This window comes from Camelus ferus, chromosome 2 (assembly GCF_009834535.1).
Source record: "Camelus ferus isolate YT-003-E chromosome 2, BCGSAC_Cfer_1.0, whole genome shotgun sequence".
Classification (NCBI taxonomy): Eukaryota; Metazoa; Chordata; class Mammalia; order Artiodactyla; family Camelidae; genus Camelus; species Camelus ferus.
The window spans coordinates 77,112,197-77,128,138 of NC_045697.1; the positions used below are offsets into that span (position 1 = coordinate 77,112,197).

The window sequence follows — 15,942 nt, forward strand, 5'->3', positions numbered from 1 at the left end:
TTATGCTTGGCATAATCATTCAGTAATTAGATTTAGCACTCCAGAAATGCCGTCTTGCTAGATCCCACTCGGAATTCGATGTTTTTGAACAATTTCATTTCTAATACAGAATGACTGTGACATACTCAGGATTCCAAGGTGACAACGACTTGAGAAATGTAGTCCAGGGCTTGCTTGCCTGTTAGCATGCTGGGACAGGCCAGAGATTCAAAGACAAAGCAAGCTGAGTTCTCAATTTCGATGCTACAGCTTCTCTTCTGAACACCAACAGGAAGAGCCAACCCTTGACAAAAATCATGAGGAAGATAGTTTGTCTTTCAGTTTCCCTTACTCCATTTCCCCCTTCTCCTCCCCTAGATTTAGACAGTGGGAGAAGTTCTCAATTCTTACTGAGATTCTGTGTTTATCTCTGAGAAATGTTTCCTCTTTCTTTGCCAGGATTATAATTCTCTACGGACAGGGGACAGGAGACAGGGAGCTTAAATGCCTTTTTCCTTTGGAATTTAATATTAAGGGGAAAAAAAAAAATCTCAGGATTAAAAAAAACAAAGCCAAACGCAGGGTTCCTCTTCGGAGGAAGGGTGGGTGGGGTCATAGTCCGGCCTGGCGTTGCCCGGGGCTCCGGAAGTCACCCAGCAGCTCTCGAATCCGCCTCCCAGCACTGCCGGCCCCGGCCTGCCGGGCACAGCTGCCTCCGCCCCGCGTGGGAGCGGGCCCAGCGCCCCTCTATCCAGATCCATCCCTCTCGCCGCAAGGCGACAGCAGCTCCGCCCCGGGCCGGAGTTCGCAGGGCTGGCAGGGAGGCCGCCGCCCCGGGCCCCGCCTCCGGCAAAGGCGCGCCGGGCTCCGCCTGCAGGGGGCGTTGCGGCGCGCGAAGCCGCGCGTGCGGGGAAAGACGCGGGGTGGGAGTCCCGCGGCTCGGGGCTCGGGGCGAGCGGCAGAGGCGGGCCGGGCGGAGGGAGCCGGAGTCCCGGCGCCCGCAGCGGCCGAGCTGGGCTCCGGGGTGGAGCGCGGGCACCCCAACCGCGTCCTGGGTGACTCCATCGGTGACGCCAGGCGCGTTCCTTCCTCTTCCTCTCGCCTCTCCGGCCCCGCCTTCCCTTCCCTCCGCCCACCTCCCAGAAGCGGAGCCGGAGCCGCCGCCGCTGCCGCCGCCGCCGCCTCCAGCAGCGCCGTCATGTCGGCCCCTGCCGGGTCTCCTCATCCGGCCGCCAGCGCCCGGATCCCGCCCAAGCTTGGCGGAGCCGCCGCCTCGGGAGCAGCCGCGCCCGCAGGCCCGGGCCCCGGGCCGCACCAGCAGAACGGTGAGGCGGACGGCCGGGGCGGAGCGCGGGGCCTAGTGCCGGCGGGGCAGCCTGCGCGGCCGGATCGGGCGGGGCGGGAGGCAGGGCGGTGGGAGTGGGGGCTGCCGGGGTTGGGGCGGAGGGGCACGTGGCGGGGGCCGGGCGGAGGGGCGGTGCTGGGGCGGGGGGCGCCCCGGCGCGGGGGCCGACCTGGGGAATAGGGAGCAGGGCTGTGTAGGTAGCGTGACCCCGGGCCCGAAGCCGCCGGAGCGAGTAGGGGCCGTAGAAAAGGGGGAGCCCACATACCACGTGAAATCCCTGTTATCCAGCCTGGGCGCGGGCGACTTGCTCCGAAGAGCGACCCCTCAGCCGAGACACCCGGCAGAAAGCCGAGGCCGCAGAGTGCGTGGTCCGGGGAAGGCTGGTGTAGCCATGGAGCTGGGTGGATCGTACCCTTCCCGTCTCGGGAAAGATTGCTCTGATTTCTGAGGCCCAGCGAGCACGCTGCCTGGAAGGGAACTTAAGTTAGCGCTCAAGTTTGTAGACAAAAGGGTGTAAATATGTAACATAAGTGTAACTGTAACCTGTGACCCAGTTTGGCCTCAAGATCTGTCATTGCCGCTGCGGCTGCTGCTCCAGCGTTTGGAGTTTGCTTGTCGTGTTCGAAAGGGAGCAGGTGTCAAGCGGGTTTAAACAAATACTTTTAGATCTGGGTGGTTTCATCCTCCCACCGACACCCCCAGCTTCACTTTCAGAAACACAGAAAACGTGCCAGAGTTGGCCCTATTTGAGGCAAGGCCTCATACAGGCAGCAGCCAATGCAACGTGAAAGCCGCTTTCGTCCTAAGGTCGTACGCTTTCGGTGTGCAGGGTTTCAGCTGAAAAACGATCGGCTCTAGGATACCCGTTCCCTAATCTTGAGATTTGGAATGTTCGTGCGTGGGGCCAGGGGAGAGGGGACGTCTGTAGACGATAATGTTTCAGATGAGAACTCTCAAAAGTAATTGAATACTTTAGAAGAAAATGCCTGTCCTGTGTTGGTAAGAGAACAAAGTCAGCTGATACTCTTGCAATGATTGTTGAACAGACCTGTTTTATCCAGATTGTTTTTTTTTTTATCCAGATTGTTAATGAAAATTTACTGGACTTGATAAATCAGTTCAGCCGACATCCTACTTTTTATAACTGCTGCTTTTCAAACATGCAGTTTATCGTTTATCCTGAGAACCAGAAGTTGAATTTTTTTTGCGAGTCAAAATTGGTGGCTTAACCTTAATATCCTTTGGATCAGCCATGCTTGTCAGTATCAAGTGCTTTATTTCCAGAAGTCCTTGTTTACTGTATGGGTTTTGAATGTGAACATTCAAACATTGTGAATGTGAACATTTGGAATGTGAACAGTGTAACAGGTTTTGTACTTCTGTCCTGAACATGCATGATGATATTATTTGTGAACAGTTTTTGTTCTCATAATGTTAGTATACATTCTTGATTTTGTTTTGCTTTGGAAGCTTTGTATGTGGAGGGACTACAACATGATAATTTAGGAAGAGATCCCAAATCTTTTAGAATAAACCCATGTTTAACAGTGATCCAAGGATTGTATCTTGTCTTGATTTTCTGGATATGTATTAGTGTCTTAGTGAACAGTTTTCAAAGTGGCAAATACTTTCCTAAGCCTTAGAAATTTTGTGAATGCTCAGGGAATGCCAGGATATCAGGATATTAAATCTGTAAAAACAAATTAGTTAATATACTTAGAAGCCAAATATAGATGATGCTTGATTTCTACTATTTATAATCACCACTTTTCTTTGACATAATTAGTTTTTTTCAGCATTTGTGCATGCTTGCCAGTTGAGGACTTAAGATTAGCCTAGTAGATAAGACAGAATCCCTGCCTTTCTCCTAAATTGACCTGTATTTTGATGGCATTGAAGTTGGTTTTGACCTTGAGGGATTTGACTGGGTAGGAGGAGGGCAGGGCTGTCTCGAGGCCATGACAAAAGTCTAAAAATTTAGAAACTAAGAGGCAAAAAGAGTGCTGGGTGGGAGGGAAAATCCTAGGCATAGAAACTGAAGAGAATACTTAAAAAGGGCCAGATTGCAGAAAGACCTTAAGTGCTAAGGAATTTGGAAATTAAGATAAAGGCTTAGGGTTAATTTTTGTTTGTTTTTGTGGGAGTAAGTAGTTTAAGTAGATAAATAACAAGGTCAAATCTGTTTTTGTTTTAATCTTAGAGAAAAGTGATTTTTACTCCTAGTGTTTGTCATCCATAGATAATGATTAAGCGGTCATTTGGGTTTGTGATTGATTCTTTAGCCCTCCGTGAATTAGTTTGCTTTTTAATACATCTCCGTGGAATTCCAGACATGGTAAAAAAAGAAACAGATCAGAAGTATGAGTATGAAACATCAGAGAAGACAGAATTGTAAAACTGGAATGGTATCCAGAGGTCACTTACTTCAGTGGTTATCAGACATTTTAAAAAACAGATTTGTTTTCCCACAGGAAACTGTACAGAGCCCTGACATACCAATCAGAAAAAAAAGCAGAGCATTTGTGTTTAAAAGAGAAGTGGAGGTCCAGGCGCTTCTGTTCAGAATGCAGTCTGTAAAGCACCTACTTCACTTCTGTAATTTAATAGATAAACTTAAGATCCAGAAAGGTGTAGGTGGGTGTTTTTCACCAATGCCTGTATAAGCTCCTTGCGGGTAGCAGCCTGTCTCCTGTTCATTGCTGTATGTTCAGGGCCTGGAACAAGTTGTAGCCTCATTAAACACTTGTTAAATGAAGTCTGATTCAGTCTTCCTAGTTTCAAGTCCAGGTCTCTTTCAATTAACAGACCCCAGCAAGTCTCTTATTAGAAACTTTGACATTGGAAAGGGTAGGGAGGCAGAAACCGAGACTTCATTATCATTTTCCCTTGTTTTCTATGTTTAAATGTTAACAGGCTTTCCCCCATTTATTTGAAGATACAGTTTTACTCTTTGAGTCTGTGAAATATATCTCTTAAACGTCCTTCCTTGGAGTTATATTTCTACACTTCAGTTATTCACTGAGCAACATATAGGCGGTTCAGAATTATTTGTATTTCTACATGAAGTATTTGTTGTATATTTTCCGACTTTTATTCTGCCTTTTGAGAGTCCTTCTAAAGCTAAGTCCTCAAACAAAGAAAGACTGAGTGAAATGATATCCTGATAATGATGGCATAACCCCATAATTTCTCCCAATTGATAAAATTGAAAAGGGTCTTTTAAAAGTTTGTTTGGTAGGGAGACCCAGATTTACCAATTACAGATTGCTTTTTAATTCTACTTTTAGGAAGTAAATGGTGCTCATTTTCAAATGGAAATGTGTTTTCTTCCTTCCATATGCCTTTTCCAAGAATGATGCTACCAACAGTTTTATCCTTTTAATTGTCAATGTAGGAAAGACAAGATAGTAATAGGAATTATTAGAATTCATTATGGAAGCTACAAATAAACACACCATTCACTCAGCGATACTATCTGGTGGGTTACAGGAAACCCTTCAACTTTGAGAGCACATGCAAAATTTAAAATGATATAAATCTCCCTAGAGTGTCTGCAGTAAGTTTTGATCGGAGCAATGTCTGTGTCTCAAGTTTCTAGTCTTCCTTTATAGCTAACCAGAAGCATCAGGTCCTCTCATGAAGATACTGCCATGGTATAATATAACTTTCTGCATACATAATATCCTTCTAAGCTGATTAGTAGATATCTCAAGATTTTTTTTTTAAACATTCCCTCCTTATATAAACAAGTATCTTTTATCTGGACTCAATTTTTATTTTTTGTTGCCCTATGTATTGCTTCAGTTACTTGCGTCTTTTCACCTCTACCCACCTCCCTCCCTCTGAGTTTTCTGAGATTTTTTCTGTAATAATTTTTGTAAACCACATTCATTGCCACTGATCTTAGTATTTCAGCTAACTTCCATCTTTCTGATTAATCTGTAAGCCCTGAAATATTAGGTGCTAACGACGTTGAAATAGAACAGATTTTGAGCCAATCTTCAATGGACTTTCCTAGAAATGAGAGCATCTTCGAAGTCAGCACTGCGTGTTAGAGCAGATCATTATATTCAGCCCTGGGGAAGCCACTATTGTTTCCAGTAGGCTAAGCATACTCAGAATTGTCAGAAGGTGTGAGCTAGTGAAAAGGTTGCAGGCTCTGTTACAGCCCAGGGTTTTGTGGAGAAAATTGCTTAACATCTCTGAGCTTCAGGGGATAATAATACCTTCCTCATAGAGTTGTTGAGGGGATTACATTAAATGAGGTGCTGTTTTAAAGTACCTGGTGTTTAGCAAAATGAGATGCTTAGCAAATGAGAGTCCCCTTCATCTCGTTTCCCTCAGAACAGCAGGATGTCCGTTCTTCTGTAGGACAGACCACGTGAGTGGCAGTGTGCAGTAGGCATTCAACGGAGTAAGTGAACTTGGCTTCATGTTTGTTGTTGCTTTTGAAGATTGGCCACAGAAAGGATCTGTGTATGGCCAGATCTGCCTACTCCTTTCTTGTATTTAAGGCTCAATCCCTATTTTAGTCTTTTTATTATTTTCTTACACTGTCCAGCCCTCCCTCCCACGAATCTGCCTTGGAAGGTTTCTTCTGATAGGCCACTACCTCTGCTAGCTGGTTTGTGGGAAGAGGGGTTTTATGTTTTCTAAAATCGTGTGCCAAAAGTTGCCTGTAAGAGGAACTGAGAGAAAGGAGGATGAAGTAAGGAGGCGAGAGGGAGTAGTAAAACGCCTTGCCTAGCCAGTGGCCAAGTCCTAACTCGCTTGTTTTTCCTAGTATTTCTGAGAAACAGGTATTGTGAAATGGGCTTTGGAACCTGCGATGCCTGACTTCTTCACTACTTCCCAGCTATGTGACCCTGTATGAATTAGTGACTTTCATGTCCCTGTTTGTTTGTGAAATGACCATACTGATACTTTACAGGGTTGTTGGGAAAATTATATAAGGTTATATATAGAAAGGCAGAGTACATGGCATGTAGTAGGTTTTCAACCAACACTGGTTTTCCTTTTGTTCTTTCACTCTTAGCACACATTATCGTGGCATCCAGAGAGAATGACTGATGTAGTGGCCGGAATAATCTGCTTAATGCAGTGAGATTTCATCTAAATGGTTGCACAGGCTGTGTCTGCCAACAGTGACTGAACAATTACCTTTGTAGCTATTAGCCCTCCATTAGGAAGAATAATCCAGGCTATCCAGATGATTGGAACTCCCCATTTTTTAATTCACTCGGGTTTCTAGTTGCAGATTTTTTTAGGGGTGTGTGTGTGTACATTTTATGCTCACTAAAAAGTGTATTTTAGCAATGCTATTGATGCTTTATTGGTAGGGGTTGTATATTCAGAATATTTGGTAATCAGTACTATGTGTACTGACCACTGAATGGATACCAACCTTGACATTAGAGCAAGATTTTGTCAGACTGTAATGTGCCAGGCATTAGTCCTTTAGTTGCTGGATCATGAACAGGTCTGGGGCAAGGGGCCAGCATGGTGGGGTGTCACAGGGAAGCAGGGTCAGGGCTGTGACTGTTTACTAACTGGTTCAGGAGTATTTTAATGTTTTAATAAGAATGATTGTTAAAAAGTGCATACTGCCTGAGTATTGACCTACTTTTTGGTAGTTCAGTAATGAATGAATTACATTCTTAGATCTGATTCTGTTTCTATATTAGTATGAATTGTATCTCCCTAGGATAGAGGAGCTTGTACTTTGCTGACCTTGATGTTCTTTTGAAGATAATGAAAACTTTTTTTAATTTGTAGTATAGTCAGTTTACAATGTTGTGTCAGTTTCTGGTGTACAGCATAATGTTTCATTCATACATATACATACATATATTCGTTTTCATATTCTTTCATTATAGGTTACTATAAGATCTTGAATATAGTTCCCTGTGCTGTACAGTATTACCTTTTGTTTATCTATTTTATATATAGTAATGTGTGTCTGCAAATTTGTACAGTGACTAGATGTAACTACTTGCTTTGTAAGTTTTGATTTTTATGTCAGGTTTGCTTAAAGCAGGAATAGAATCAATTTTCCTTTGGTGGGATCTAATCTCTGGAAGGAGATTGTGTCACTGAGGCAGATGTATTCTTTGGGTACATGTTGTGATAATTTACTCTGGCCAAGGAGGATGTAGATGCTTATAGAAATTCAGAGGCTGTATCTATCTTGTATATGCTAATATCAGTCAGGCTGCACTGAAAAGGTCTATAGACTATTTTTTAAAAAATCTTTTGTTTACTTCTCAGATCAGATTGTGACATTGAGTGTCAGAATAAATCTATTTCCCTCTTTTATACAGACATACCTTACTTGAAGTTAAAAATGTACAGCTCTTTCAGACATTGTATAAAACCTGAATTTTTCTGTTTTTCAGTGATTCATTTGTTGATGCTTTTTCATGAGACACTGTTCGGCTATTTGGTGGATGCAATGATTAAATTCCTCGTTGATTCTAAGACACTTTTTTTTTTCACATTTTTACCTCTGAAATTGGGATGCATCTTAGAATTGGTGGAATTTTAAAATTGGTTTTACTGAAGAGGAAGTCATAATATTGTTGTGTGAAAATCTGGCATTGACACCTGATGTGGTAGACTGAATAATGTCCCCTCTCCCAAATATGTCACCCGTCGTAATCTCTGAAACCTTTGCAGCTGTGATTAAGAGCTGGGGAGATTATCCTGGATCTGGGTCGGCCTGATACAATTACAACCTTCCTCATTAGCAACTGGAGGAGTCAGCCTGCAGAGAAAGTAATGTGACTGTAGGAGCAAAGGTTAGATGATGTGCTTTGAAGGTGAAGGAGGGGGCTGTTAGCCAAGGAATGCAGGTGACCACTCGCAGCTGAAAAAGGCAAGGAGATGGATTCTATCCTGAGAGCCTCTGAAGGAACCAGCTTTGCCCATGACATTTTGACATTAGCCCAGTGAAACTAATTTTGGACTTCTGATTTCCAGAACTGTAAAAGAATAAATTTGTGTAAGTTTAAGCCACTAAGTTTGTGATAATTTGTTACACTTGCAGTAGGAAACTAATACATCTGGTAAGATAGAAAAAAAAAGTGGCAGCTTCAAAACCCTTTAGATATAATGAAATACAGTAGATTTTTACATTCCTTTTGTTTCGAATGCTGTTTTTATACTTGAACTACTAGAGTAAAAAGAGTGGAATGACAAGGTGAAAAAAACTTCAGACTTGTATATTCTGGCAGTAGGGTATAAATTTCATAGTGGAAGCTATTGAAGTTTTATATTCTTTCTGTTTAAATATCACATAGTCCTTGTTGGTAATTGTGATGAGGTAAATGCTTGATACAGAAATGTTTGATGATTATTTACTCTAGCTTCTAAAGGCTTAGAGGCTGCCCACCTCTCTTGGCTCATGGCCCACTCTTTCCATCTTCAAAGACAGCAACATTGTATTTCAGAGGAGTCTTCTGGGTCACATCTCCCTCTCACTCTCTTCTGCCTCCCCCTTCCAATTCTAAGGACTCATGATTACATTGAGCTTACCTGGATAACCAAGGAAATGCTCCCTCTTCTAAGGTCAGCTGCTTAACAATTTTAGTACTGTCCATGACCTTAACTCCCCTTTGCCATGTAACCTAACATATTAACAGGTTTCAGGGATTAGAACATGGACATACGGGGTGAGGGAGGGATTACTCCATCTTCCACTGTCTGACAGACCATGTTAAAGAATTTGAATTTTTCCCTGATGGCAACAAGCTTTAAACAAGCTTTTCCTTGATGTTAGAAAGATTTAAACAAGGAAGTAACAATCAGATTTGCTTTTTAGGAAAATCACTCTGGTAGCTATGTTTGGTGTAGTCATTTGTCTAAAAAATTTTGTCACACAATCAATTTAGTAGGTCATTTCCAGTACTTATTTCAATGATGTTTTAAAAACTTCTTATTTTGCAATAATTTTAGATTTGCAGAAGGGATACAAAGTACAGAAAATGCAGTACCCTTCACTTAGCTTCCTCTAAAGTTTTATGTCTTCCTTTCATGTTTTAACGTCTTATAAAACTATGGTAGCTTTATCAAAACTAGGAAATTAACATTGATTGGGTTGTCTGTTTTCTTGCTGTTGAGTTTTAAGAGTTCTTAATATACTCTAGAAACAAGTCCTTTATTGGGCGTGTGATTTGCAAATATTTTCTTCTAGTCTGTGGCTTGTCCTTTAATCCCACAGTCACAGATAAGAAGAAAATATTTTCAAATCACATTTTTGCAATGGTCTGTAACCAAACCTGGGAAGTCACACAGCTTTGCCTCTGCCATTCTTTCCTAGTAGAAGCTGTTCTAAGCTTGCTAAAATTCAAGGGGAGTAGATAGAGCCTCCCCAACCCTTTAACCAGCAGAGGATCAAAGAATTTGGGGGCCATGTTTTAAAACTGCCAAAGTTGCTGAGGCAGTTATAGGAAATATTAGCAAATGAAAATGCCTAACACTAATGAAATTCCCCCAAATTTACAGAGCATGTTTTGTTTTTTAAAAGTACAGGTGTTATAAATTATTTGTTTGTAATATTTGCCAAGCTCAGTTTTTAATAAATGCAGAAGAAATAAAACTTTAATATTAGTAGACCTTAAGAGAAAATTAAGAGTTATCTAATATGTTTTAAAGTTGAAGAAAAGAAAATGCATGCCTTTTGGTCACAGTAAGACAATATTTTAAAATATTTTCTTGTCTTAGTTATCATTTTCTTTCAATTTAAAATGATCCTTGTGTTTGTTTTTCTTTTTAAGTGCAGGATTTTAAAAATTGTTTTAAAATATTTTTTAAAATTTTGCTTTCAAATGAGTCTTGATTCACTTATTATCTTGATTATTTTCAGATTTTTTTTGAATATTTAGATCTTGATATCAGGTGAAGAATGGTAAGCATTGATGTATAATTAGCTATTCCTGCCTTTTCATCCCCCCCCCCCAAAGTAAGTACCTTCCTTTCCTTGATGGATTGAAAAGTAAATAGGCTTTTTTTGATGGGTAATTGGCTTCCAATAAATTTCAGCAGATACAACATCCCTGTTATTTTTAGAAAAATGGCATTTGTGTAGCTTGGACATGATGATGATTATTTTCCTTTTTTCAGATCATGTAGCATGGATGAGCCAAATCAATCATGAAGCGGTAGATATTTAAACACATTTGTCTAACTCTGACTTGGCTCTTCTCTTGACTGATAAATTTGTACCAGTGTTGGATTTTCTGAGACTGTAATGAAGAGTAGTAAATCTGTTTTTAAAAAATACATTTAATTCAGAGAGGGAGGGGAACATTCAATTTACTTTTTTTTCTTTTTGGCATGTTAATGAAAGATTCCTGTTGACTTATTTCCTTTTAAGTAAATATATTATTATAGGTGAACTATGATCATGTAAAATATCCTGTAAGAAAAGTAAACTATATACTTAGGAAAACAGTGTTATCCGAGTTTAGGCTCTCTGTATACCTCTTGGAATTACAGACGTATGGATATTATTTTTTCTTCACAGCTTGATTGTGTATATTGTCTGTGTCTACCATGGGCTATGTATTTAAATAGCCAAAGATTAGGATTCCATTGCATTATTTAGTCAGAGGTGAAAACAGACTAAGGAAATTATTCACATATCTTTTATAAACACATATTTTTCTGTTTTTATACATTATTATGGCACAGAATGCAGTGGTACTTTCTTTGTGTCAGAGAACTTAAAACAGCTCATGAATTTTGTTGTTGTTATCCTTTCATTTCCTGTGTAGCACAGATATCTATTTCCTTCCACAAGATAGGAAAATTAGATTCTAGGGTAATTAAAGTCTGCCCTTGGAACTAAGACTAGAGCTCCATTGTTTGGGACAATTGACAATCTTCTGGGCTAAAGAAAGCTAGTGGGATTTTAGTGTAGTGAGGGCCAGCAGATCATTGTTTAAAAGCATGGACTTGAGCCAGGTTATTTGAATCAGATCCGAGCCTTGTTACTTCCTAAGTATGTGACTGTGTTAAATGACTTAACTTTTGTGCTTCATTTATCTTATTTATATAGGGGTTATAATGATCCTGTTTACTTCATGAGGCTGTGAGGAGGATTCAAGGAGTGCATATATGTAAAGCATTTAGAACAGTGAGTGGCACACACTGTAATAGGTTTAATAATATTTAGACTATTAATGAAATTAGTATTGTTAACTTTAATTATATTGATAAAAGTACATTTTGTAGTGATCAAAGATGTAAATACATAAAAATGGAAGTATTAAAGGCACTAGGAAAAGACGTGGGTATATTGTTTTCTAATATTGGTATGAGGAAGGCTCTACCAAGTATGAAAATTCATCAAGCATGACGGATTTTACTACATAGTAATTGAGGAACTACAGCAAAAGACAACATAAACAAAGTCAAAAGACAAACAGTAACCTGAAGGAAAATACAGACAGCACATAATAATAACATATGGTTAAATTTCTTAACATACAAGAACATTTATAAATTATTAAGGAAAGTACAATCCTGTGGAAAAGGGCAAGTAACAGAGACAGACACCCAAAAGAGTTAAGAGTTAAGTACTACTAACTAAAATGTTTCTCACTTATTAGATTGGCAAAGATTAAAATGGTACTCAGTGTTGAGATGAGGCATTCTTAAGCATTACTGATGGGCAGTATAAATTGATAGGCCTTTCTGGAGAGATATTTGGCAATAATGGTCAATTTTAAAAGCACAAACCCTTTGAACATCCAGTTTCACATCTAGGAACTTATCCTGCAGATTCATCACAGAAGTTGATCTTATAAATTAGTTCACTCCCTGGAATAAATACTCATCAATGGAAATTTGGTAAATAATGTCTCTACAATGAAATACTATATAGATTTTTTAGGAAAATAATGAAGATTTATGTAGCTAACACAGAAGGATATCCAGGATATATTAGATAAAAAAAAAGCAAGTTGCTAAACTGTAATATGATCCTTATTTGTGTGTTTAAATATATATGCTTCTATGTACATTACATGTATACACATAGGTGTACAAAGGATACACAAGAAACCATTAACTGTGGCTACACTTGCGAAGTAGGGTATCAGCTACCAAGGAGTGAAGGGGACTTGTACTTTTCACTTTATATTCTTCATTGTTTGAATTTTTTTTTTTAAACAGTGGGTATGATGTTACTTTTACAGTTTAAAAAAAAAAAGCCAACAAGAAAGATTTGAACTTCTTCCATGCTAGTTATATTAGTTACCTGTTGCTGCATGACAAAATATCCCAAAACTTACCAACCTAAAACAACAGATGTTTAATCTCATGGTTTCTGAGGGACATGAAACAGCCTAGCTGGGGGTTCTGGCTTAGGGTCTCACGAGACTGTTGTCAGGCTGGCAGCTGGGGCTCTCGTTACCTCAGGACTCTACTGGGTGTGAAGGGCCTGTTTCCAAGCTCACCCACGGGCTTGTTGGCAGGCCTCAGTTTCTCTTTGGTTGTTGGTCAGAGAGTTCAGTTCCTTACTCTTGGGTTTCTCCAGAGGGCTTTTCACAACTTGGCAGCTTTGTTCTTCCACAATGAGTGAAATGATCTAGGAGAGAGCCAGCACCTGAAACTGGACAGATCTTGGAAGTGATATATCATATATCATTACCTCTGCTCTATGCTATTGATCACACAGTCTAGTCCTGGTATATTGTGGGAAGATGTGAATTCAGACACAAGGATGTGATACCAGGAGGTGGGATCATTGTGGGGCATCTTGGAGGCTAGCTCCCACAGTGAGTCTATCGTAGTATATGTCTCTTGTAACAGTTTGGGATTATGAAGAGGTAAGTAAATTAGGGCAATATTTAGATGGGAACTATGCCTAAAAATGAAGTCACCTTCCTGCTAATCCCTGTGAGTATTTGCTTTTCTTTTTCAGGTCCAGCACAGAATCAAATGCAGGTTCCATCTGGGTATGGATTATATCCTCAAAACTATGTTGCTCCCTCAGGACATTACTCTCAAGGACCTGGGAAAATGACCTCATTGCCATTGGATAGCCAGTCTGGTGATTACTACCCTGGTCTCTATACGGTACCAACTCAAAATGTGGTGACTCCTAACACAGCAAGCCAACAACCAGGAGCACAGCAGATGTATGGCAGGGTTCCTCCTGCTCCTCACGTTGTGGGATCCGCTCTGGGATCTTTCCAAGGTGCCATGTCATCAGCATCACATTTGCAAACGAGTGCCTCCCAGCCGTACTCCTCTTTTGTGAATCATTACAATAGTCCAGCCATGTACTCTGTCAATTCCTCTGTTGCTTCTCAGGGACTTCCCTCTACGTGTGGTCACTATGCTCTGTCAGCTGTTTCTAATGCTTCGTATCCTGGTGTTCCATATCCCTCTCTACCTGCTGGTGATCCATACAGGCAACAGATGCTTACCTCACAGAGTGCTCTGACTGTCAGGCCAATTCGAGAGAGTTCACTTTCTGGTCAAAACACGGCTGTCAGCCATCCATCACCACTTCCACCTCCACCGTCACAACAGTACCAGCAGCAGCAGAGTCTTTCAGGATACAGTACTTTCTCATGGTCAGCTCCAGGCCTTCCGTCAACCCAGGACAATCTAATCCGAAACCACACCTCCCAGGTTGCGGCCAACAACAACCCAACAAACACTGGTAAGTTGAATGAAAAGTTCACCAAAGCATGGTTGAAAATCACTGCATTTCCAATCTGATTTTTATTTGCATAAAGGTTAAAGAAAATAGTGCCTGACTGAAAAATTGAAAATGAGCTCACTCTTGCAGTTTATTTGCTGTTTTCATTATGGGATTTTGCAGCATCTCCCTGAACCCTTCTCTTTTACCCAGTCACAGTTAGCCACCCAGCCATCTGCCTTGTATAGCATGGCTCCTTGCCATGACTGGGATTCGGTTGATACTTATTTATTGATATGTTTTCGTGCCTCTGCAGTAGTTGTCTTTAATGTGAGTTGGATATAGGGCAAAATGGAAGGGTCCATTTGGAGATATGCTTTGTTAGTCACTGCCTTCTTTTTTATACTTGTTCAACCTTGGGGCAGGTTGAACTTACCGTTCCGGCCATAGCCCCATTCACTGTAGAAAAGACAATGGCCTGTGGTGCCACACTGGTTTCTCCAAGTGAACCCTTATTAGTGACTCTCACAGAAGATACATTTCCTAAACATTAAAGCTGATGTTTTCTCAGTCCCACATTGGTAAGTTAGGATGTAGGATGGGGAAGGTAGAGAAAGATACATGAAAAATACCCTTGTAATTAGTTTTTCTGACCTTCTTAAACCAAGATCTGGTTAAATTTATTTGTTTAAAAGTTATGTATGCAAGGTATGTAGTTTTTTAGTGTGAGGATTTGCATAGGATATATTCAATTTAATTCAGCTTGTGAACTTGAACTTAACAAAATCTGCTCTTGAACTGAATGAGATGTATGCACAGAATGGGAGTTGGTAAAGCTGTGATCGCTTTCTGAATGACGTCTTTGGGTGTATATCAGAGTCTAGATAGCCATGTGTCAAGGGTTTGTAGAACAGTATCCTTCCCTGGACAATTAGATTATTTAAAATTAGAACTTTAGACTATTAGATCTCAACTGTACATTTGAAATCATCTATTCTTTCTTTGCTATGCTGTTTAGAAACACTTTGGGCTACAAGCAAGTTATAGTGGTTTAAACAAAAAAAGTGGCATTTTTCTCACATAACAAGAGGTCTAGGCAGATGCAGTGGCTCCATATGTCCTCAGAATCTTTTCTCTCTTTCCACTCTGCTGTGCTTCCCTTGTTGCTTCATAGAAATAAGATAACTTCTGCACCTGTAGACATCAAGTTCAGAGTTAAAAGCAGAAAGAAAGGAGAGGAAAGAAGATGGGCTCGTGGCATTGACAGACTTCATTTTACATATCATTTGCCATAGCTCTTTTAAAGGACCGTCCGTAATTTTAGGGAAGGCTGGAAAATGAATAATTAGCTTTGTAGCCTCCATGTTAGAGGCAGGCAAGAAAGAAGGGGTTTGGCATTGACTGGGTCTTGAGTAAGTCAGCTTGAAGCATCTGTCACGGTTCCCAAATCTGGCTGTGCACCAGATTCCCTTGCACAGACTGTGACCTTTAAACCCAACCTACTGAGCTAGAACAGAACCTCCGGGGTAGCCTTAGGAATCTGTATTTCTGACTTGATCTCAAGTGAGGCCTAGCAACAGATCCAAAGTATACTGTAGTCCTTTTGTTTTACAAATGAAGAAAGCAATCTTAATTGGGTTTCCTGTGGTCATTAATGTTAGAAACAGCTCATCTGGGAGCTCAGTTTCTTCTGACTCTGTCTCCCCTTCTCAGAACCAGGGCTTTGTCCCCTAGAAATTCTGTTTTCTTTCTCTCTTCTTTCAGCAGTCCTTTCAAAGATCAGCTTTTCCTAAGGTCCCTCTGACTTAAGGATTTTGTGATTTTCGTGACAAAAAAAGAAGAAACGCAGGTAATTCCTATCTTATTTCTGAGATGGGAATGGGACCCTAGATGGAACGAATTTATGCAAAGATATAGGATTATATAATTTTAGAAGTTAATTTGTGTTAAAAAGTGGCACTTTTTT

General features: G+C 40.7%; 1 protein-coding gene across 5 annotated transcripts in view; it reads left to right on the forward strand.

Annotated features, from left to right (window-relative positions):
- Positions 1-910: 910 nt before the first annotated feature.
- Positions 911-15,942, forward strand: part of SEC24B (SEC24 homolog B, COPII coat complex component) — a 72,055-nt gene continuing 57,023 nt past the window's right edge. For 2 of the 5 annotated variants that reach the window (XM_032461660.1, XM_032461649.1), the window contains exons 1-2: positions 914-1,304; positions 13,251-13,997. In XM_032461660.1, coding sequence (XP_032317551.1) covers positions 1,178-1,304; positions 13,251-13,997 — 874 coding nt within the window. In that variant the 5' untranslated portion in view covers positions 914-1,177. Of the gene's footprint in view, positions 1,305-13,250; positions 13,998-15,942 lie in introns of all 5 variants that reach the window. The other 3 variants (XM_032461641.1, XM_032461631.1, XM_032461668.1) reach the window with 3 other exon arrangements.